The following is a 24,582-nucleotide window of genomic DNA, read 5'->3' as shown; positions in this document are numbered from 1 at the left end:
CCAACACCAGCTCACCTGTCACCTGACATCCATGTACTACGTCCAACACCAGCTCACCTGTCACCTGACATCCATGTACTATGTCCAACACCAGCTCACCTGTCACCTGACATCCATGTACTACGTCCCATACCAGCTCACCTGTCACCTGACATCCGTGTACTACGTCCAACACCAGCTCACCTGTCACCTGACATCTCATGTACTATGTCCAACACCAGCTCACCTGTCACCTGACATCCCGTGTACTACGTTCAACACCAGCTCACCTGTCACCTGACATCCATGTACTACGTTCAACACCAGCTCACCTGTCACCTGACATCCGTGTACTACGTCCAACACCAGCTCACCTGTCACCTGACATCCATGTACTACGTCCCACACCAGCTCACCTGTCACCTGACATCCCGTGTACAATGTCCAACACCAGCTCACCTGTCACCTGACATCCATGTACTACGTCCAACACCAATTCACTTGTCACCTGACATCCATGTACTACATCCAACACCAGCTCACCTGTCACCTGACATCCATGTACTACATCCAACACCAGCTCACCTGTCACCTGACATCCATGTACTACATCCAACATCAGCTCACCTGTCACCTGACATCCATGTACTACATCCAACACCAGCTCACCTGTCACCTGACATACCGTGTACTATGTCCAACACCAGCTCACCTGTCACCTGACATCCATGTACTACCTCTAACACCAGCTCACCTGTCACCTGACATCCATGTACTATGTCCCACACCAGCTCACCTGTCACCTGACATCCATGTACTACATCCAATACCAGCTCACCTGTCACCTGACATCCATGTACTACGTCCAGCACCAGCTCACCTGTCACATGACATCCCATGTACTACGTCCAACACCAGCTCACCTGTCACCTGACATCCGTGTACTATGTCCAACACCAGCTCACCTGTCACCTGACATCCATGTACTACGTCCAACACCAGCTCACCTGTCACCTGACATCCCGTGTACTATGTCCAACACCAGCTCACATGTCACATGACATCCATGTACTATGTCCCACACCAGCTCACCTGTCACCTGACATCCATGTACTACGTCCAACACCAGCTCACCTGTCACATGACATCCGGTGTACTATGTCCAACACCAGCTCACCTGTCACCTGACATCCATGTACTACGTCCAACACCAGCTCACCTGTCACATGACATCCATGTACTATGTCCCACACCAGCACACCTGTCACCTGACATCCATGTACTATGTCCCACACCAGCTCACCTGTCACCTGACATCCATGTACTATGTCCAACACCAGCTCACCTGTCACATGACATCCCGTGTACTATGTCCAACACCAGCTCACCTGTCACATGACATCCCGTGTACTATGTCCAACACCAGCTCACCTGTCACCTGACATCCGTGTACTACATCCAACACCAGCTCACCTGTCACCTGACATCCATGTACTATGTCCATCACCAGCTCACCTGTCACATGACATCCCGTGTACTATGTCCAACACCAGCTCACCTGTCCCCTGACATCCGTGTACTACATCCAACACCAGCTCACCTGTCACATGAAGCTGCCTCATTACTCATGTTCAAGATGAGGTCTGGGCTTTCTACCCTGAATTTAGGTGATGGACAGAGTCTTCTAAGTGCACAAGTCATCACAGCTGATGGAAAGGGGAAAAATGCTGGGGTGCATACACCCAGCCTTCTGATCACCTCTGAGCTCCCGGGGCACAACAGGCGGGGTACAGAGAGAAAATCCTTTAGAGGATTCTGGAGGCCGCCAGCAGCTCTGATCACAGGCCTAGTGCTTTGATGTTGGATATGAACATGAAATCATTCCTTAATATTAGACTGTGTGCAAATACATCTTGCTGTTGTGAAGCCTACGTATGTCCTACCAGGAAATGCCCTCGTTTCCCCTGGGAAGCACAAGTACAGAGCCCCCGTGAGCGCTGGGTGCTGGCCTTCTGTGGAGGCTGTGCCGCGTCAGCACGTTGGATCGACATCTCTGTGACTGGTGTCCTGGCCCTCCGGTGCTCCACAGCATGGCTGGCCGCGGATGCAGGAGCCGAATGTCTCCAGAGATCTACACGCGCCCCACAGGGGGCAGACTTGTCCTGTCTAAAGCCTATGTGCTAGCAGAAGGACGCGAGGCGGCCAGGACAAACCTCCCCCAGAAGGGTGCTGCCCCCAGACGCCAGTACCCGCAGCCACAGGGACCTGCAGTGGGAGCACTGACCAGATGGGGCTGACAGGGTCTGAGGCGAGGCTTGGTTTATTCAGGGACACAGGAGCACAGGCTGAGCGTGCAGAGCGTGCTTCTGTGTCGCGGGGACAGCCGTGTGCAAATGGTCCTGGTGAAACTCGTGGGCACACACTGTCTACACCGAGCCCAGCACCGGGCCCCCAGACGGAAATGGAGAAACTTGTGCTAAACGCTCTGGAATCTGAAGCCTGCCACACCAGCACAGACAGGAATCCCCAGGCAGAGCAGAGTCCCCAGACGGGAGACTCAGCAGAGACTTAGAGGAGCGCAGCCTGGCAGCCAGAACAAAGCCACCTCCTGCCACCCAGCGTCCTGACGTCACCAGCTCTGCCATGTGACGCCACCAGCTCTGCCATGTGATGTCACCAGCTCTGCCATCTTATGCCACCAGCTCTGCCACCTGATGTAACCAGCTCTGTCATCTGACGTCACCAGCTCTGCCATCTGATGTCACCAGCTGCCACCTGATGTAACCAGCTCTGTCATCTGACGTCACCAGCTCTGTCATCTGACGCCACCAGCTCTGCCATGTGATGTCACCAGCTCTGTCATCTGATGTCAACAGCTCTGCCATCTGATGTAACCAGCTCTGCCATCTGATGTCACCAGCTCTGCCATTTGATATCACCAGCTCTGTCATCTGACGTCACCAGCTCTATCATCTGATGTCACCAGCTCTGCCATCTGATATCACCAGCTCTGACATCTGATGTCACCAGCTCTGCCATCTGATGTCACCAGCTCTGACATCTGATGTCACCAGCTCTGCCACCTGATGTCACCAGCTCTGCCACCTGATGTAACCAGCTCTGTCATCTGATGTCACCAGCTCTGCCTTGATGTCACCAGCTCTGTCATCTGATGTCACCAGCTCTGCCTTGATGTCACCAGCTCTGTCATCTGATGTCACCAGCTCTGTCATCTGATGTCACCAGCTCTGCCTTGATGTCACCAGCTCTGTCATCTGATGTCACCAGCTCTGCCATCTGATGTCACCAGCTCTGACATCTGACGTCACCAGCTGCCATCTGATGTCACCAGCTCTGTCATCTGATGTCAACAGCTCTGCCTTGATGTCACCAGCTCTGTCATCTGATATCACCAGCTCTGTCATCTGATGTAACCAGCTCTGCCATCTGATGTCACCAGCTCTGTCATCTGATGTCACCAGCTCTGCCATGTGATGTCACCAGGTCTGTCATCTGATGTCACCAGCTCTGACATCTGATGTCACCAGCTCTGCCTTGATGTCACCAGCTCTGTCATCTGACGTCACCAGCTCTGTCATCTGACGTCACCAGCTGTCATCTGATGTCACCAGCTCTGTCATCTGTCACCAGCTCTGCCATGTGATGTCACCAGCTCTGTCATCTGATGTCACCAGCTCTGCCACCTGATGTCACCAGCTCTGCCTTGATGTCACCAGCTCTGTCATCTGATTTCACCAGCTCTGTCATCTGACGTCACCAGCTGTCATCTGACGTCACCAGCTCTGCCATCTGATGTCACCAGCTCTGTCATCTGTCACCAGCTCTGTCATCTGACGTCACCAGCTCTGTCATCTGTCACCAGCTCTGTCATCTGATGTCACCAGCTCTGCCATCTGATGTCACCAGCTCTGTCATCGGTCACCAGCTCTGTCATCTGACGTCACCAGCTCTATCATCTGACGTCACCAGCTCTGCCATCTGATGTCACCAGCTCTGTCACCTGTCACCAGCTCTGTCATCTGATGTCACCAGCTCTGTCATCTGTCACCAGCTCTGTCATCTGATGTCACCAGCTCTGCCATCTGATGTCACCAGCTCTGTCATCTGATGTCACCAGCTCTGCCATCTGATGTCACCAGCTCTGTCATCTGTCACCAGCTCTGCCATCTGATGTCACCAGCTCTGCCATCTGATGTCACCAGCTCTGTCATCTGATGTCACCAGCTCTGTCATCTGACGTCACCAGCTCTGCCACCTGACGTCACCAGCTCTGCCACCTGATGTAACCAGCTCTGTCATCTGATGTCACCAGCTCTGCCATCTGATGTCACCAACTCTGACATCTGATGTCACCAGCTCTGCCATCTGATGTCACCAGCTCTGTCATCTGTCACCAGCTCTGTCATCTGATGTCACCAGCTCTGCCATCTGATGTCACCAGCTCTGCCATCTGATGTCACCAGCTCTGTCATCTGATGCCACCAGCTCTGTCATCTGATGTCACCAGCTCTGACATCTGATGTCACCAGCTCTGCCATCTGATGTCACCAGCTCTGACATCTGATGTCACCAGCTCTGCCACCTGATGTCACCAGCTCTGCCACCTGATGTCACCAGCTCTGTCATCTGATGTCACCAGCTCTGTCATCTGATGTCACCAGCTCTGCCTTGATGTCACCAGCTCTGTCATCTGATGTCACCAGCTCTGCCTTGATGTCACCAGCTCTGCCATCTGATGTCACCAGCTCTGCCACCTGATGTCACCAGCTCTGCCATCTGATGTCACCAGCTCTGTCATCTGATGTCAACAGCTCTGCCTTGATGTCACCAGCTCTGTCATCTGATGTAACCAGCTCTGCCATCTGATGTAACCAGCTCTGCCATCTGATGTCACCAGCTCTGTCATCTGATGTAACCAGCTCTGCCATCTGATGTCACCAGCTCTGTCATCTGATGTCACCAGCTCTGCCATGTGATGTCACCAGCTCTGTCATCTGATGTCACCAGCTCTGACATCTGATGTCACCAGCTCTGCCTTGATGTCACCAGCTCTGTCATCTGACATCACCAGCTCTGTCATCTGACGTCACCAGCTGTCATCTGATGTCACCAGCTCTGCCTTGATGTCACCAGCTCTGCCATCTGATGTCACCAGCTCTGTCATCTGACGTCACCAGCTGTCAGCTGATGTCACCAGCTCTGCCATCTGATGTCACCAGCTCTGCCATCTGACGTCACCAGCTCTGCCATCTGATGTCACCAGCTCTGTCATCTGTCACCAGCTCTGTCATCTGACGTCACCAGCTCTGTCATCTGTCACCAGCTCTGTCATCTGATGTCACCAGCTCTGCCATCTGATGTCACCAGCTCTGTCATCTGTCACCAGCTCTGTCATCTGACGTCACCAGCTCTATCATCTGACGTCACCAGCTCTGCCATCTGATGTCACCAGCTCTGTCACCTGTCACCAGCTCTGTCATCTGATGTCACCAGCTCTGTCATCTGTCACCAGCTCTGACATCTGATGTCACCAGCTCTGCCATCTGATGTCACCAGCTCTGTCATCTGTCACCAGCTCTGTCATCTGACGTCACCAGCTCTGCCATCTGACGTCACCAGCTCTGCCATCTGATGTCACCAGCTCTGTCACCTGTCACCATCTCTGTCATCTGATGTCACCAGCTCTGTCATCTGTCACCAGCTGTGACATCTGATGTCACCAGCTCTGCCATCTGACGTCACCAGCTCTGCCATCTGATGTCACCAGCTCTGCCATCAGATGTCACCAGCTCTGCCATCTGATGTCACCAGCTCTGCCACCTGATGTCACCAGCTGTTATCTGACGTCACCAGCTCTGCCATCTGATGTCACCAGCTCTGTCATCTGACGTCACCAGCTCTGTCATCTGACGTCACCAGCTGTTATCTGATGTCACCAGCTGTCATCTGATGTAACCAGCTCTGCCATCTGATGTCACCAGGTGTCATCTGACGTCACCAGCTGCCATCTGATGTCACCAGCTCTGCCTTGATGTCACCAGCTCTGTCATCTGACGTCACCAGCTCTGCCATCTGATGTCACCAGCTCTGTCATCTGACGTCACCAGCTGTTATCTGATGTCACCAGCTCTGCCTTGATGTCACCAGCTCTGCCATCTGATGTCACCAGCTCTGCCATCTGACGTCACCAGCTCTGCCATCTGATGTCACCAGCTCTGTCATCTGTCACCAGCTCTGTCATCTGACGTCACCAGCTCTGTCATCTGTCACCAGCTCTGTCATCTGATGTCACCAGCTCTGTCATCTGATGTCACCAGCTCTGTCATCTGTCACCAGCTCTGTCATCTGACGTCACCAGCTCTATCATCTGACGTCACCAGCTCTGACATCTGATGTCACCAGCTCTGTCATCTGACGTCACCAGCTCTGTCATCTGTCACCAGCTCTGTCATCTGATGTCACGAGCTCTGACATCTGACGTCACCAACTCTGCCATCTGATGTCACCAGCTCTGCCATCTGATGTCACCAGCTGTCATCTGTCACCAGCTCTGTCATCTGTCACCAGCTCTGTCATCTGATGTCACCAGCTCTGTCATCTGTCACCAGCTGACATCTGATGTCACCAGCACTGCCATCTGATGTCACCAGCTCTGCCATCTGATGTCACCAGCTCTGTCATCTGATGCCACCAGCTCTGTCATCTGTCACCAGCTCTGTCATCTGATGTCACCAGCTCTGTCATCTGTCACCAGCTCTGCCATCTGTCACCAGCTCTGTCATCTGATGTCACCAGTTCTGTCATCTGATGTCACCAACTCTGCCTTGAGGTCACTTCCCATGTCACCTACTGGGCCTGTATCCAGGCCTCATCCTGCTCAGGCCACCTGCAGGAAGCACTACCTTCCATGACCGGGAGATCCCTCGGGTTTAGATCCAGGGTCCCCCCTCGGCGGAACTTCTAATAAAAGCAATTCCATCATTCCACTAAACAGCTACTTCCTTACTCATTGTCAGTCGCATACTCAGCTGACTGAGAAGCACAGTGGCGGATCATCAGTGTTATCTTTGGAAAATGATTAGTGATGCTGATGACAATTCCCCGTAGGCGCCATTAGCCAGGAAAGGCTGAAATCAAGCACAACTTGAGTGTGTATTCTATAAGCTCTCAGCAATACAGAGTTACTGTTACCCCAAACATGTAGGTTTCAAACAGGCAAAGTTCACTTTTCCTTCCCGTGTTTCCGTGAGTGCCGTGTCCCTCCTCGCCCTGCTGACCCTGGTGATGTCACTCGCACTCCAAACTCCCCGTGCCGGGGTCCCCGCGGTGGGCTCTGGGCTGCCGGCATCACGGGGCCCAGGCCATCGCGGGAAGACAGGCCGCAACGTAGGTGCAAGCCCACCGGCCCTGCTAGCGGCTGCCCCGAGTCATGTGCGGCGTCGCTGTGGCTACAGGGGGTTGACTCTCGCTCGTTTCTGAGGCTGTGTGCACTCCTGACCGCCTCTTACCTCAGACTCACTGTCAAAGCAGGTGAAGCCCACAGCGAAATCCACCACGAAGCGCAGTGTCTCCCCTTGCCAGCGGCATATGTATGCTTTTGACTAGAAAAGGAAGGAAGCTTGAGTAAGCACTCTTTCATACTTACATAGTAGTCATCCTCAGTCAAAGGCGGTGGTAAATTCATTCCCAACGTGCTAACAGAGGAGATGGGTCCCAGGGAACCATGGACATGTTTTCAAGCAGGGTTCTTTCTTTTGTCTTTAGAGAGACAAAAGACATCTTTGCAGGCATTCCCTAAACCACAAGCCAACAAATATCATAGTTGGGATGATATTGATATTCCATGCCCAGGTGGCGGGGAAAACGCTGGATGACGGAGCTTTCGCTCGCCAGCCCGGCACACTGCTGAGTGATACACCTCCTTCTCCTTCACACACTGCTGATACACCTCCTTCTCCTTCACACACTGCTGATACACCTCCTTCTCCTTCACACACTGCTGATACACCTCCTTCTCCTTCACACACTGCTGATACACCTCCTTCTCCTTCACACACTGCTGTGATACACCTCCTTCTCCTTCACACACTGCTGTGATACACCTCCTTCTCCTTCACACACTGCTGATACGCCTCCTTCTCCTTCACACACTGCTGATACGCCTCCTTCTCCTTCACACACTGCTGATACACTTCCTTCTCCGCACACTGCTGTGATACACCTCCTTCTCCTTCGCACACTGCTGATACACCTCCTTCTCCTTCACACACTGCTGTGATACACCTCCTTCTCCTTTGCACACTGCTGTGATACACCTCCTTCTCCTTCACACACTGCTGAGTGATACACCTCCTTCTCCTTCACACACTGCTGATACACCTCCTTCTCCTTCACACACTGCTGTGATACACCTCCTTCTCCTTCACACACTGCTGATACACCTCCTCCTTTGCACACTGCTGTGATACACTTCCTTCTTTGCATACTGAGTGATACACTTCTTTCTCCTTCACACACTGCTGAGTGATACACCTCCTTCTTTGCACACTGCTGTGAAACACTTCATTCTTTGCACACTGCTGAGTGACTGTCTCCCCCCCCACACCCAGGGCTTGTGACTCTACCTCAGCAGGTCCCACTGTGGCCCACAGGGCAGCAGTCCACTGCTCACCCATAAGGCAACAGTCCACTGCCCACCCACAAGACAACGGTCCACTGCCCACCCACAAGACAATGGTTCACTGCCCACCCACAAGACAATGGTCCACTGCCCACCCACAAGGCAACAGTCCACTGTGACCCACAAGACAATGGTCCACTGTGACCCACAAGACAATGGTCCACTGCTAACCCACAAGGCAATAGTCCACTGCCCACCCACAAGGCAACAGTCCACTGCCAATCCACAAGACAATGGTCCACTGCCCACCCACAAGACAACAGTCCACTGTGATCCACAAGGTAACAGTCCACTGCCCACCCACAAGACAACAGTCCACTGCCAACCCACAAGGCAACAGTCCACTGCCAACCCACAAGGCAACAGTCCACTGCCACCCACAAGGCAACAGTCCACTGCCCACCCACAAGGCAATGGTCCACTGCCCATCCACAAGACAACAATCTACTGCCACCCACAAGACAATGGTCCACTGCCCATCCACAAGACAACAGTCCAATGCCCACCCACAGGGCAGCAGTCCACTGCCAACTCACAAGACAACGGTCCACTGCTGACCCACAAGGCAACAGTCCACTGTGACCCACAGGGCAGCAGTCCACTGCCCACACACAAGACAATGGTCTACTGCCCACCCACAGGGCAACAGTCCACTGTGACCCACAAGGCAACGGTCCACTGCCCACCCACAAGGCAACGGTCCACTGTGGCCCACAAGGCAACAGTCCACTGCCCACCCACAAGGCAACAGTCCACTGTGACCCACAAGGCAACAGTCCACTGTGACCCACAAGACAACAGTCCACTGCCCACCCACAAGACAATGGTCCACTGCTGACCCCAACTCTGGGCTTTTTAAATCAATTAGTAAGTTCTAGAAAGGGTTCCTCCCTCCACACATGCCCAGAATTTAGAATAAATTCTTAGAGTTTCAAGTTTGAGAAACTTCCTATGAAAAGGCCAGAGGTACTCACAGAAGCTCCAAGTGCATGGCCAGGTAGGTCAGCTTTGAAACGGAATACACCAGGAGCAGCAGCAGAGAACATTCTGTATTTCAACCCAAGAGCCAGCCAGACCCGCAGCGCCCCAGCCATGGCACGGTGGGGTGGAGACGCCACCCTGGCCGGGCCTGGGCGGCCCGTGGTGGGCACAGGCTCTGCGTATTTCCAGGAAGGAGAGGAGCTGTGTGGAAGCCCAGCGCTGGGAGGCAGAGGCAGGAGAGTGAGTGTGAGGTCGGCCCGGCCACACCGTGAAACCGCTCTTAGAACAACAATGGCGTGAGCACAGTGACAGGAGCCCCCCTCGGGCCTGGGGACACGGCGTGTGCGGAGGCGTGGCTGAGCGGGCAGATCGCTCACGCTCCCTCACAAGTCTCTGCTCGCGGAAGGCCGACCTGCCGGCCGGCGCCATCCTCGCCCGGGCTTGGTGTAGAGTAACAGCAGCTTCAGGAAGTGAGTGGTAAGGCATGCTTCTTTTCTGGAAGTTTGTGGAGACCCAGTCCTAATTCTCTCCTAAACGTCAATGACAGGCAACGTGGCAAGTCCAATTTTCCTCAGTCGTCTCTGCAGAGGTCACGGTGTGGGGTCAGGGGTCGGCAGCTCCCCAAGCCATTCCCCGTGATGTGGGAGCGAAATGCTTTCATCTCTGGTGGCAATTTGTGTCTCCTTCCTTCCTTCCTTCCCCTTCCTTCCTTCCTTCCCTCCTTCCCTCCCTCCTTCCCTTCCTTCTCGCCCTTTCTCTGTTAGTGTCTCTGCAGGCTTGCACACCTGATCATTTTACTTTTACCATAAAAATAATCTAACTCGAGTCTTCTCGTTGATGCCTTGATTCATTAGAGACATGCTGTTCCCCGGTGTTTGGAGATTTTCTTTTCATTATCGTTTGAGTATCTGTTTCCATTGTAGCTGGAGAACATACTTTGAATTTTTTTTTTTTTTTTTTGCCTGGCCTTGAACTCAGGGCCCCAGCATGGTCCCTGAGCTTCTTTTTGCTCTAGGCTAATGGTCTACCACCTGAGCCACAGCGCCACTTCTGGCTTTCTCTGAGTATTTATTGGAGAGAAGAGTCTCACGTACTTTCTTGCCCTGGCTGGTTTTGAGCTGTGATCCTAAGGTCTCAGGCTCCTGACTAGCTAGGATTACAGGCGTGAGCCATGGGCACCTGGTTTAGGTTTCAAGTCTTATAAATTTGTTCTCGTTTATCTTGCAGGGACTGTATGGCCAGCCTGCTGTTAGCAGCTGGAGTTCTGTAAATGGTGACAATGTCCTGCTGGTTGGCGGTGGTGCCGAGTCCTGCCCCTGGCAGCTTTCTACTTAGCTATCTGTAGACAGGGGTTTAGAAGTCTCTGCCGTGGCTGTAGCTCTGTCTTTTTCTCTCAGTCCCATCAGTTTTGCTTGGGTTTTGCAGCTCTGTTGTTGGGCGCTTCTCCAGGGTGGCTGACTCCTTCCTCCCTGAAGCTCCTCTCCCACCCCCAGCACTTCTCTCTGGGCCCGGAGGGGGCTGGGTCCGGAGTGGGCTGGGTCCGGAGGGGGCTGGGCCTGGGGGCTGGGCCCAGAGGGGGCTGGGCCCGGAGGGGGCTGGGCCCGGTGGGGGCTGGGCCCGGTGGGGGCTGGGCCCCGTGGGGGCTGGGCCCGGAGGGGGCTGGGCCCGGTGGGGGCTGGGCCCGGTGGGGGCTGGGCCTGGGGGCGCAGCCCTTGCTTCCTTCACTCAGCTCTTCTGACCCTTTCCTTCCAAGCTGCCTGAGCTGTTAGAAGCTAGGGAAGCTGCCTGCTGCGGGTCATTGGCCAGCGCGCTGCCGCCTGAGGCTTGGCTTCTTTTTATTGGGGGCTTTGTTACTCCAAGCCTTGGCGTCCATGTTGCTTTCTGTTTTCTGTGTTTTGTTTCCTGTCTAACCACGGCCGTGGGCACAGTTTTCAGCATTCTGTTGGATTTATGTGTAGCTGGCAGGCTGTAGTGGCTCTCGGAGGCGGTCCGAGCTCTGACGTGGCCGCTCAGCCGCCCTGGCAGCTCCTGCGACCCCCAGGAGCCGAGCCTCCACCCGCCTTTCCTCTCCCGTCGATCACATACCCACGTACGTATTTTCTCCACATGCCTGTAACATGCCAGGCACTGATGTCACAATGGAGGCCTGGAGGTAACGGCTCACGCCTGCAATCCCAGCTACTCTGGAGGCCGGGATCTGAGCACAGTTCCAAGCCGGCAGCAGAACAGTCTGTGAGACTCATCTCCAGTTAACTAGCAGAGAGCAAGAAGCAGAGGTGGTTAAAGTAGCGGAACACCAGGTCTGAGCGAAAAAGCAAAGGGATAGCACATAGGTCCCAAGTTCAAGCTACAGTGCTGGCTGTGGTCTGACACAATGCAGACAGGCAGCGACTGGCTGTCAACTGACACTGAATGCAGACGCAGCCATACTCATCCGCTGTCACATCCACAGAAGACCAGGCCCCTGGCCGTGGCATGTGCACAGTGGCCGCCACTGGCCACCCCAGGACTGCGGATGTCCCTGACCTGGAAGAGGGTCCTGCAGGTGTGACCCGAGGCCTGCTCTGGGCTTGGGTAGCAATCATGGATTGTTCTGCCCAGTCCTGAGTGAGAACCTTCTTCAAGACCAGATTCTGGGACTCAGCCAGAGAGCCAGGGGTTTGGGAGCTGGACAAGCCACAGGGCTTCTCCTTTGACTCTCAGAACAGAGGCTCTGCGGTGCCCTGGGTTCTGTGAGCCCCTGGGACTTCTGATCTGCAAGGCTGAGACACCCGGTGCTGTGCGGCCCAGCACGTGCATCATCCCACAAAGCCAACCCACGCTTCGGCGTTTACCTCCAGTCTGCCTGCAGCCTCCTGGCACGCTTTTCTGTGGCTTTTAACCAACCCACTACCTTCTTCCCTCCAGGCTGGCTGAAGACACATCGTTTCTTGTCTTGGACGCCTGCTTGTGTCCCTTCCTTTCGTTCCTTTCACTCCCTCTCCACGCTGTGTTACAGGAGCCGACGGCACTGGTCAGGTAGTGCGGGCACAGCGCTGGCGAGCTGTCACAACTCTCCCCAGTTGTGAGCACAGCACCGGCCACTTGACCAAGTCTGCACGACACTGTGACACACACAGGCGCAAGTCCATTAGATTCACAAGCTGCACCTTGGAAATGAATGTACCGCAAAACGCCGCGCTCCACAGGCCTGCAGCCTGCTGGCGTGGTTTCCTGTGACTGTCAGCAAATCCAGTGCTTCCTTCTTGCAGGCTGGCTGAAAACACATCCTTTCTTGTCTTCAACTCTTCTGTTTTCAGCTTGTTGAAATTCAAAGGTTCCTTAGTGGCCAAAATATATTACATAGTGTCCAAGCGGAAAAGCTCGGCTTTAACGTGCATTCAAATGGGGCTGGGGGGAGGGGCGGCCTCCAAGGTCTGTTCTGAAGATTCCTGGAGGGACAGGAAGACACTGAGCACAAACGGAGGTCTGCAATGCCAGTCGACCGTGTGGCTACACATTCCCGCGAACAATACGTCTTCACGGTGATTGACACAGCTACACTGAGAGTTGTAACTTCAAATAAACCTGCTTGCTAAGCGACATCTGAAAATCACCAAACTAGAATTGCAGTGCGTCTTGTGGCATAATAGAAATAACCTAAAACTGTACTGTGGAACTCAATGAGAACTTCTGGAAGCAAACCAATAATTATCTTTAAATGATCTCACAAATTGAATCTGAGTGTCATTTAATATTGCACTTAATTTTCTCTTAGGTCTTCTTGTTTATTTCAGGAGACACAATATGACATATTTGTAATATTTCATATTATATGTTACTATAAACTCACTAATATTAGTGGGTTTTTTAATTTTTATTTTGCTGGTTGTGGGGCCTGAACTCTGGGCCTGGGCACTGTCCCTCAGCTCTTCAGCTCAAGGCTAGCGCTCTACCACTTGAGTCACAGCGCCACTTCCGGCTTTTTTCTTTTTGCTTATGTGGTGCTGAGGAATCGAACCCAGGGCCTCATGCATGCAAGGCAAGCACTCTACCACTGAGCCACCTTCCCAGCCCCATATTAGTGGGTTTTAAAAAAATAACTTGACTGAATTTTTGTAATATTTAGAAAATTAATTGGAGCATTTAAGGAAAAGGTAAGCCAGCCCCAAAAGACAAATATTTTCTCTCATATGTGGAAGCTAGATCTAATTTATAAATGTGCAGGTGAGTACTTGGGGCTGTAGCAAAAGTACACAGTGATGCATGAACTGAAATACAGTATTTTCATGCAAGAAGATGAATGTTGTAATTCCTTGAAATTCAAAGGCTCCATAGTGGCCAAAATAGATTACATAGTGCTCATGTGGAACTGCTCAGCTTCAATGTGCATTCAAATGGGGCTGGGGGTGGGCGACCTCAAAGTCCACAAATGCCGGAAGGGGCGATCAAAAAGGTGAGGACTGGGGCGGGAAGTAGAGGGCAGAGGGAGAAGACGCAGTCAAATATCCACTGCATAGCACATAAAAGGGAGGAAGCTGCAGGGAGGGTAGCGTTTGGAGAGCTGGGAAAGAACGCTGCGGGGGTGACACTGAGCAAGGGCCCCTGCACCCACAAACGTGTTTGCTGGATGGCAGCACCTCTGTACAACCACTTAGAGATGAGGAGTGAAAACAGCAGGTCCAGGTTCTTTGGGCCCATGAGGCTGAAGTGTCCTTCAATGCACAGGTCCATCAAGGAAATGCACACAAACACCATGGAACTCTGCTCATCCACCAGGAACAGGGATGGTCAATGCCTTGCGGAGAAGTGGACAGACGTGGGAAACTTTAGGTTGGGTTGAGTGAGTCAGGCCAAGAGAGACAATGGCACACGTCTTCTTCCAATGTCTGATTTCAAAACAGATATGCAAACATACAGCGTCACGCACATGTTAACTGAAGTATGGTACAGTTAGGGGGAATTCAGTGCTGCAGCTGTGAATGACACTTAGTCTAACAAAATGAATGCCAGGAAGCGGGGCTTGAGGTGTCGGGGCTGGGGGGCTGGGGGGCAGACAGATGGGAGAGCGCTGAGGAAGGGTGCAGGCTTCATACGCAGGTACACACGTGACAGTGGAGCGAGGCCAGCCGAGGGGAGAAGGGTGGAAGAGGTGACACGCGGAGTTGAAATCGCTCTGCACGACTCGCCAACGATACTACTTTTGGAAAGATTACTCCAGAGCGGGGCACCGAGAGGGAGGCTGTCGGGGGGGGGGAGACCGACTCCGGGCACTGCCAGCCTCTCAGAACGCCGACAATGGGAGAGGAAGGGAGCGTGGAGGCTGGCGCTGGGCTCGTGTGGCCCGGGACGGAGGCAAATGAGCCGCCACAGCCCCACGGCAGGGAAGGGCAGCGGCTCCGTCACACGGCAACCAGGCAAACCTCCAGAGACTAAAGTTGCCAGTTATGAGTAAAACCAAAGTAAAAAAACAGAGGAAAAAAGTGGTAAAAGAAACCAAAGCAGAAATCAGAGTTGCATAACAAAACACAGCTTTGTTAATTAAGACAACAAGTTCTTAGAACTAGCTTTTACTACAAAAAAAGAAAAGAGAAAAGAAATCAGTTGGACCCAGGTGTCCGTGGCTCCCGCCTGTCATCCTAGCAACTCAGGAGGCTGCGCTCTGAGCATCACGGTTCAAAGCCAGCCCGGGCAGGAGAGTCCAGGAGACTGATCTGAAAGTGGCGCTGTGTCTTAAAGTGGTGAGCGCTAGCCTTGAGCTGAAGAGCTGAGGAACAGCGCCCCGGCGCAGAGTTCAGGCCCAGGACCGTGACCGTGAGTGTGCAGAATAACGGGAAGCAGGCCCCTGCGCTGGGCCCTGCTCCACAGTCACCTGGCAGCGGCACGGGATCCGGGAGGAGCGCTGAGGGATAACTATCCCACCGCATGGGGGCCGTCCCAGGGAACGGGGGCTGCTCCCCCCCAGAGGCTCAGCCACCAGAGCGCACGCGTCACCCCCTGCCCTGGACCTGAGGAGAGAGTGGGCTCTGTGGCTCTGTGATGGCCCTCCCCTGCCGCCCATTTCCCTCTGTTTAGGTGTGAAGCTCATGTCTGCACCCAGGGACGGCTGGTGTTTCCCATGCTCTTCCTGCGCTGGGCTATGCCGTGTGACCAAATCTCCTTTCTCGGCCTTCTCTACCGGCCTCTCTCTGGCTTTCTGGGGAGGCCTCCTCTCAGAGCTGACAGGCTGGGTTGCTGGCCTGGGTCTCGGCCTAGCCCCCGATGGCACTGTCTCCAAGGACTCCAGGCCTGAACGCTTCACTCACAGCGCGTCTTTCTTTGTCACTTGAGACTCTGTGTATTTTAACGGGAGGCGCGCACTTCTCAGCACAGACGTCCTGGAGCAGACTGCACCACTGTGGGGTAAAGTGTGGATGTGGAAATGCTGCACACTCTCTGGAACTGGAGTTTTCCACCGTGAAATGAAAAAGAAGTCAGGAACTTCATCTTAGATATATTTAAACTTTCAATGGTGCACTTGAAGTGAACAAATCCTGGCACAGAGTAGGTACTGACTGTGTATGTATTAGAATTCATAATCTGCAGACAGTACCATGCAGTTTGGAGACCCACGTTCTCCAGTTCAGAGGAAGTGGAGGTCAAGGCTTGTGCCTCTTGCCAATGTAGAGCTTTTTCTTCTGGAGGGTCTGCGTCCCTTTCTGAGCCGAGCCTTGGAAGGCACGCAGGCTGGTTTCTGAGTCTGGTGAAGACTGCCCACCTTCGGGTAAGACGGGAGCACAGCGGGGCTGGAACACCAAACCCTTGTCAGTTTGGGGCACGCTCCCCCTGGCTCCACCACCCACGAGGGACACTGGGGATTTTCCTGGCACACCGCTGCCTCCTGGGTCCCAACAGGAGCGTGGGATCTTTCTCTCCAGCCACGGTCCTCAGCCTCACTTCAGCCTCGCCGCAGGCCTTCCTCAAGGGCAGAGGCCCCGGATGCCGAGACTCCCATCGTCGCCTGGACCCCCTCTTCTTTGGACAAAGGCGACTCTGAGAACCCTCTGGCCATTGCCCTTTGGGGCAACTTTAATCCTTGGAGATGCCGAGTCAGTGTGTGTCCATCAGAACTCACACTTTCATGGTAAGAAACCTCCGTCCAGTCTGCCCCCACGCCAAGGTTTTGTGACTTACTTAGGACACCTCTGAGGTGTGGGCCCTATAATGCCACTGGGAACTGTGTGTCAGCGGCACACACAGATGTGGTTGTTAGGTGGACACCTTGCCAGGGGCAGAGTGCTGTCCCCACGGCCAAGTGCCGTGTTGAAAAGAGAGCCACTGCTGTGTCTCCAAGCAGAAGCCCCACACCCAGAAGCACCTCTGCACGCTGGCCTCCAGTGCACTGAGTTCGGAACCGGCAATTCTACACAGCTACACACGGCACACAGGAGGTCGGTCCCGGTGGGGGAGGCTGAGCTGGCTTTCCACCAGCACCACGCCCTCTGCTGTGACCTCATACCTCAGACACGAGGTTGCAGTGAGCAATCCCTGAACGACACCCAACCCAAGGGAAGCCGCAGGGATGAGGGCCAGGGAGGAAGGCCGTCCCTCCTGTCCCGTGAACCTCCAATTGTGATGTCACATCGTGAGCTGGCAGACCGCATGCAGGAGGAATGGAAGCAGTGCTGCTGAGCCTCCTCCCGCCCGGCACAGCGCGGGACGGAGCGGTGCACGTGGATGCCTGGCTGACCAATGAATAACCCACACTCTGCACATTATCTCCCCTGTTTGGAAAACAAAAGCTGCCTCCGTCCCCAGGTTCACCCTCTCCGACTATCTACGCTTGGCCAGGACTGAACGTGGAACTGTGAGAAGGTAAGCCTCTTCTCCATGCACTGCTTCATGTATTTCCTGTCACTCCTCTTCCCAGAGGTCTGCCCCCCGAAGGGACGCCACATTCATGGATGGACACATCCCTCTGTCCACTCAGTTGATACCCGTTTCACATTTGTGGGTGATCGATTAACTGCTGTTAAGAGGGAGATGCAGCTCGACGCGAGGTGTTTTGCACTCGCCTTTGGACCCTTAATCTTGAGAAGCACCATCAAGTGCCTCCGAATATGGCGTATCCAGGTGACCACAAGCCGCCTTCCACTCATTCGCAGGCTGGCGTCCTGTCTCCTGCAAAGGCAGCCAGGTTTCATCTCTTCTAGCATCTGTGGAGTCCCTTTCCTTGTGTTAAGTGCGTGTATGTGTGTGAGTGTGTGTGTGTGTGTGTGTGTGTGTGTATGTGTGTGTGTGTGAGAATGTGTGTGTGTGTGTGTACAAACGTGGACTGCTTCTTACCTCTCCTACAACAGCGTCTGCCACGTAATGAGCAATCCGAGTGGGAAAGGCCTTGCTTGTCGGGGGCTCAGCTGAGTAATGCTCACTCCCAACATGAGTTTTCTGAGTAACGGGTCAATGGGTTCCGGCGGCCATGTTTCCAAGTGTGTGCAATGACAAGTACGGGCTGTCCACTCACCCCCGTCCTCTGCACTTCCAGGAAAGTGGCTCTTTGGAATGACTTCTCCCACACGGCCAGCTCACAGCCCAGCTCCACCCCGAAGACGTGGCTCTTCCCGTGGCCAGCGAGAACGCTGAAGCAGTACGGCCGCTGGTCCTCAACGTCGAAGTCTTGGAGACCCAGATATAAGTTGGCCTGTAGCCAGTAGTCGTCTGTAAGCCAGAACTGGAAAACAGCATGGATTGAAAGTGGGTTAGAGCTGGAAGCAGAGTCTGGCTGGAGGAAAAGGAGGTGGAAGGAGGGAGGCAGGCACTGCGGGGAGAGGTCACCCGGCCACACTTTACAGGCAGGCTTTACCTGGGGTGGGCGGGGCTCCAGGACAGACACCATACATACTTCACACACATGCCTCGGCTCCGATTATTCCCAGGTGACGTTCCCTCAGAATAATGGTAACCAAACGACTTAAAGAAGGAGGAAAGGCTTTTGTGCTGATGACCGGCATAAACAACTACGCTGCAGACAGTGCTCACTTGAGCATGTACCTCTGCCTGGTCCCTAGGAAGGACTGGCTCCCTATCATGCAAAGAAGAAATGCTCAGCCTGTCCCCCAGCACTGAAGACCCCCTCCTCCCCATGCTCAGCCTGTCCCCCAGCACTGAAGATCCCCCTCCTCCCCATGCTCAGCCTGTGCTCCAGCACTGAAGATCCCCCTCCTCCCCATGCTCAGCCTGTCCCCCAGCACTGAAGATCCCCCTCCTCCCCATGCTCAGCCTGTCCCCCAGCACTGAGGATCCCCCTCCTCCCCATGCTCAGCCTGTGCTCCAGCACTGAAGATCCCCCTCCTCCCCATGCTCAGCCTGTCCCCCAGCACTGAGGATCCCCTCCTCCCCATGCTCAGCCTGTGCTCCAGCACTGAAGATCCCCCTCCTCCCCATGCTCAGTCTGTCCCCCAGCACTGAAGAACCCCTCCTCCCCATGCTCAGCTTGTGCTCCAGCACTGAAGATCCCCCTCCTCCCCATGCTCAGCCTGTCCCCCAGCACTGAGGATCCCCTCCTCCCCATGCTCAGCCTGTGCTCCAGCACTGAGGACCCCCTCCTCCCCATGCTCAGCCTGTCCCCCAGCACTGAGGATCCCCTCCTCCCCATGCTCAGCCTGTGCTCCAGCACTGAAGATCCCCCTCCTCCCCATGCTCAGCCTGTGCTCCAGCACTGAAGATCCCCCTCCTCCCCATGCTCAGTCTGTCCCCCAGCACTGAAGACCCCCTCCTCCCCATGCTCAGCCTGTGCTCCAGCACTGAAGATCCCCCTCCTCCCCATGCTCAGCCTGTGCTCCAGCACTGAAGACCCCCTCCTCCCCATGCTCAGCCTGTGCTCCAGCACTGAAGATCCCCCTCCTCCCCATGCTCAGCCTGTGCTCCAGCACTGAAGATCCCCCTCCTCCCCATGCTCAGCCTGTGCTCCAGCACTGAAGATCCCCCTCCTCCCCATGCTCAGCCTGTGCTCCAGCACTGAAGATCCCCCTCCTCCCCATGCTCAGCCTGTCCCCCAGCACTGAGGATCCCCCTCCTCCCCATGCTCAGCCTGTCCCCCAGCACTGAGGATCCCCCTCCTCCCCATGCTCAGCCTGTGCTCCAGCACTGAGGATCCCCCTCCTCCCCATGCTCAGCCTGTCCCCCAGCACTGAAGATCCCCCTCCTCCCCATGCTCAGCCTGTGCTCCAGCACTGAAGATCCCCCTCCTCCCCATGCTCAGCCTGTCCCCCAGCACTGAGGATCCCCCTCCTCCCCATGCTCAGCCTGTCCCCCAGCACTGAGGATCCCCCTCCTCCCCATGCTCAGCCTGTGCTCCAGCACTGAAGATCCCCCTCCTCCCCATGCTCAGCCTGTGCTCCAGCACTGAAGATCCCCCTCCTCCCCATGCTCAGTCTGTCCCCCAGCACTGAAGATCCCCCTCCTCCCCATGCTCAGCCTGTCCCCCAGCACTGAGGATCCCCTCCTCCCCATGCTCAGTCTGTGCTCCAGCACTGAAGATCCCCCTCCTCCCCATGCTCAGTCTGTGCTCCAGCACTGAGGATCCCCCTCCTCCCCATGCTCAGCCTGTCCCCCAGCACTGAAGATCCCCCTCCTCCCCATGCTCAGCCTGTGCTCCAGCACTGAAGATCCCCCTCCTCCCCATGCTCAGTCTGTGCTCCAGCACTGAGGATCCCCCTCCTCCCCATGCTCAGCCTGTCCTCCAGCACTGAAGACCCCCTCCTCCCCATGCTCAGCCTGTCCCCCAGCACTGAAGATCCCCCTCCTCCCCATGCTCAGCCTGTGCTCCAGCACTGAAGACCCCCCTCCTCCCCATGCTCAGTCTGCCCCCAGCACTGAACTTTCCATGTCCTCCTTGGTCTACTTATAACACAAGATCCTGAACAAAAAGAGCAAACGTTTTAGAAATAGTCTCCAAAGTAAAGAAAGATCTGTATCGTGTGTACTGCATTCCCAGGGTCACAGATTCACCTCATTGACCTATGACTTCACACCCCCGGAGCACAGAGCCATCTTCTCACCACGCCTCCTCCTGAGCCTTCACACCCCCGGAGCACGGAGCCATCTTCTCACCACGCCTCCTCCTGAGCCTTCACACCCCCGGAGCACAGAGCCATCTTCTCACCACGCCTCCTCCTGAGCCTTCACACCCCCGGAGCACGGAGCCATCTTCTCACCACGCCTCCTCCTGAGCCTTCACACCCCTGAGCACAGACCCATCTTCTCACCACGCCTCCTCCTGAGCCTTCACACCCCCGGAGCACAGAGCCATCTTCTCACCACGCCTCCTCCTGAGCCTTCACACCCCTGGAGCACGGAGCCATCTTCTCACCACGCCTCCTCCTGAGCCTTCACACCCCTGGAGCACGGAGCCATCTTCTCACCACGCCTCCTCCTGAGCCTTCACACCCCTGAGCACAGAGCCATCTTCTCACCACGCCTCCTCCTGAGCCTTCTCACCCCCGGAGCACAGAGCCATCTTCTCACCACGCCTCCTCCTAGGCCTTCACACCCCCGGAGCACGGAGCCATCTTCTCACCATGCCACCTCCTGGGCCTTCACACCCCTGGAGCACGGAGCCATGTCCTCACCACGCTGCCTCCTGGGCCTTCACACCCACAGAGCACGAAGCTGCGTTCTCACCAGGCCATTTCCTGGTCTTCTCTCAGCGTGCCTTCTTCCTGAGTTTTTACACACACTTCCTGCCCAACTTCAGATTTTTATCTCAGGGTAAGACACGGGGCCCTGCATGCTCTCAGCTGTCACCAGCGTCAGATCAGCAGTATGGCGGAAGGTGACATGTCCAGGTGAGGTTTTCTTGCTGTGTCTCTCTGCCTCTATCTCTGTGTTTCTTTCTGTCCTCTGCCTTTCTGTCTGTCTGTCTATCTCCATCTCTCATTCACAAATACCCAGCCGATGGACAGTGACAGAAAGGTGGGGCGGCTGCCCACCTGCGGGGGCCATGGCCCACTGCTGTCCACTCCAGACACACCTTCATTCGCAGGCTCAAAGGAGCCTCCCTTATCTGTGTCAAGCCAGAGGGTGGCTGGTAAATGACTTCACCCGCAGTCTGCTTACACAGGCCTTGGAGGCACCGCTCTGGCGTAAACGTGACCCCTGACGCGTGTGACACTGTGTGCAGGGGACACAGACGCCCCAGGCCGGGTGCTGAAGCTGCAGGAGGCTCCCGAGACCCCGAGCATGTCTCCCGCTGCTGCGGCCTGCTGATCACACCCTTAATCTCGTGAATCATGCAGACACTTGCTCCTTTCTGGTGTGAGTGCATGAATTGGAAATGTATGTGCATGTGTTACTAATCTTAAGTCAGCCTTAACTTTGGAGCCCCTGAGATCCTTCAAGCCAGAAAATGATACCATGAAACTATTCATAAGAGGATTAAACCTCATAAACTAAGAATAACGTATTAGTCATTGGCCTTGCTTTGCAGAAAAATTTGAATGTATTGAGCTTAAATGTCAAAGACAGATAATGAGGGAAGAACTCTCACGGGCGTTTATCGGGCCAGACACTCTAAGCGGCAGATCATTTTCTTTCTTATCACTAGTTGTTGTTGGAAAGTGATACACTCACACATAAGTATATAAATATATTAAAGAGGTTAGACAAAAAAGATTTGAGAGCCTTCTTTGCTACCTGTAGCTGCATAACATTGGGCAATTTACTTCTAAGCCTCAACTCTTAAAACTATGAAATGGAGCCAAAATCAAATGACTGCATGGCTTTAAACGACAGCTTGGCAGGGAATCCACCCTCAGCCCGCAGAAGTTCAATTATCTTCTTCAACAGGGATCCGCTGTCTTTATACGGCTGTCCTGAGCCATTTGGGTGAGAACTGATGCTTAGTCTCAGATCACCAGATTCCTGGCAATGCAGCTACAAAATGATCCTGTGCAGTTGCTCACGATGCCCAGCTAGGGACTCCCAACTTTTGGTTGATGGCTGTTTGCAATCAAATTCTCAGCTAAGTCTTGCACTTAAACTTTATGTACGTAATATCCTCCTCGGATTTTATTTTCTCCCATAAAAAGGAGGAAAAGAGGTTCGTTCATCATTGCACTGCTCTGCTATCAGGGAACGGTGGTGTCTAGCTGCCAGGCAGACCCATCTCTCACGAGGCAGAGGTCAGGGAGCTGACCTGGGGTGTGATCCTGCCTCAGTGGACTAGCAGAAGTGGCTGGAGAAGTGCAACCCTTGTCTAAACATCTGTCCATCCTGTCCTGAGAAAGACAGGCAGCCAGCTCTGGTCAGCGTCGGAGACAGGCCAGGCGGGCCCAAAGGCCAGCTAGAAGCTTCCATGGAATCTTCCTGGAGGTTCTAGGGATCTGAACCTCTACGGAGTGCATTCTAGTGAGTGCAGCCAGCCGCGGAAAGGCCATGGGGCTGGAAACGGCAGGGCAGGGAGGCAGGGCCGCTCACATCCCAACAGCGTGTGCTGGGTGCTGGACAGAGGTGCAGGACTTAGCATCTGCCCTGTGAGACTTTGGTCTAGGGCCTCCTTGGTGCTCTCGCGATTCCTCCCCCCTGTGACAATAATGGTTACTCGGTGACACAGAGGGCTGGATGCTAGAGCTTGCTTTTGGAGTTTTCCGTGAATTGGGCTTTGGCTTCGGAATGCTGTGGGGTCTCGGGAGATGAACGGGCTGCATTCTGCATCCTGGAGCATGCCTGTCCTTCCTGGGGAGGGGCACAAGCAGCGTAGTTCACCCAGTGCTAAGGAGAGGTCGTCTCCTTCCGCACGCTTCCATGCCATGTGGCCACTTCAGTCTTTGTTCAGTTTAGGGCTGTGAACATCTCTACGAACCTGGAGGTCTGCTAGCTCTCTCAGGAACACGCACTCAGCACAACGTGCTCTGCGCTCCCAACGGCTGTCTGTGCACCTGTGTGCATGCGGGGCTGCGGCCTCACCTGCGGTCTGTGCCCTGCCCAGACGCACAGGGTGCCGCTCATCCTCTCTTGGGCAGCCCTGGCATTCCTCCTACCAGAGCCCTGCCACACGGTGAAGCACACAGGCGGAGCGCCTGCTAGGAGCTGCAGAGTCTGAGATCCTCGCAGGGGGGATCTTCCCTGCAACCCTGCCCTCAGAGCAGGCTGTCCTGAAAGCTCTCAACCACCCTGTGTAAAACTTTGCCCCTCACTGCTCAGTGAGTCTGTCCCTCTGACAGGGGTCAGAGTTCTTTAACGATTACCTTTGTCAGTCCAGTTAAGGCTTACACAAAAAAGGATTTAAGGCAGATTTGTACTTGTGCTTGGAAATATCTCCAATAGCAGAAGCCACAATAAAGATACCAATAGCCACACCAAAATCAAAATTCCCCCAAATATGTCACATGAATCAGAAACACTAAAACACAAGTCCTTCAAAAGTACACTTGCACACGCATTCACACACTCTAGCTGCCTGTGACACATGCAGGTTCACCAGTCTGTGACACACACACGCACACACACACACGCGCTCACCTGCCGCAGTGACACAGAGGAACACCTCCATGCATCCGCCAGTGAACCCCAGCACAGCAGCCTTCTTGACTCGCACAGCAGGATGCATGCAGGAAAGGGTCTATTATTTTACTATTTCAGCTGACCCCAGTGACCAAGCCCTCTCGCTCTGGCACCCAAGGTGTCTCAGTGTCCAAGGCGCCCACCTTGTGAACTTTGAAGAGCACCTCACAGAGGCTGTAGACTCTTTCTGCTCGTGCCCAGTCCAGTGTGCTCACCTGCAAGAAACACAAAACAGACAGGTGGTGGGAGGCAGGGAACACCAGCCTGAGAGCACGCACGTCTTACACAAGGATGACACCACTGTGGGACACTGTGGGGCCTCCAAACCGCCACATGATATGGTAGGTGTCCACAGGCACCGGCGTAACTGAGCTCCACGTGGGCCATGAATGCGTGTGCAC

The 24,582-nt window shown here is 54.6% G+C and overlaps 1 protein-coding gene across 1 annotated transcript in view; it reads right to left on the bottom strand.

The window, feature by feature from the left end:
* Sntg2 (syntrophin gamma 2) overlaps positions 1 to 24,582 on the bottom strand; it is a 189,229-nt gene that overhangs the window by 15,463 nt on the left and 149,184 nt on the right. Inside the window, exons 15-17 of the mRNA XM_042670490.1 lie at positions 24,325 to 24,396; positions 18,144 to 18,350; positions 7,509 to 7,601 (exon numbers count right to left, since the gene is read on the bottom strand). Coding sequence (XP_042526424.1) covers positions 7,509 to 7,601; positions 18,144 to 18,350; positions 24,325 to 24,396 — 372 coding nt within the window. The remainder of the gene's footprint in view (positions 1 to 7,508; positions 7,602 to 18,143; positions 18,351 to 24,324; positions 24,397 to 24,582) is intronic.

The sequence above is a fragment of the Dipodomys spectabilis genome, unplaced genomic scaffold, assembly GCF_019054845.1.
Source record: "Dipodomys spectabilis isolate Male_0828 unplaced genomic scaffold, ASM1905484v1 ptg000561l, whole genome shotgun sequence".
Classification (NCBI taxonomy): domain Eukaryota; kingdom Metazoa; phylum Chordata; class Mammalia; order Rodentia; family Heteromyidae; genus Dipodomys; species Dipodomys spectabilis.
This window is presented reverse-complemented; position numbering and strand designations above follow the sequence as displayed.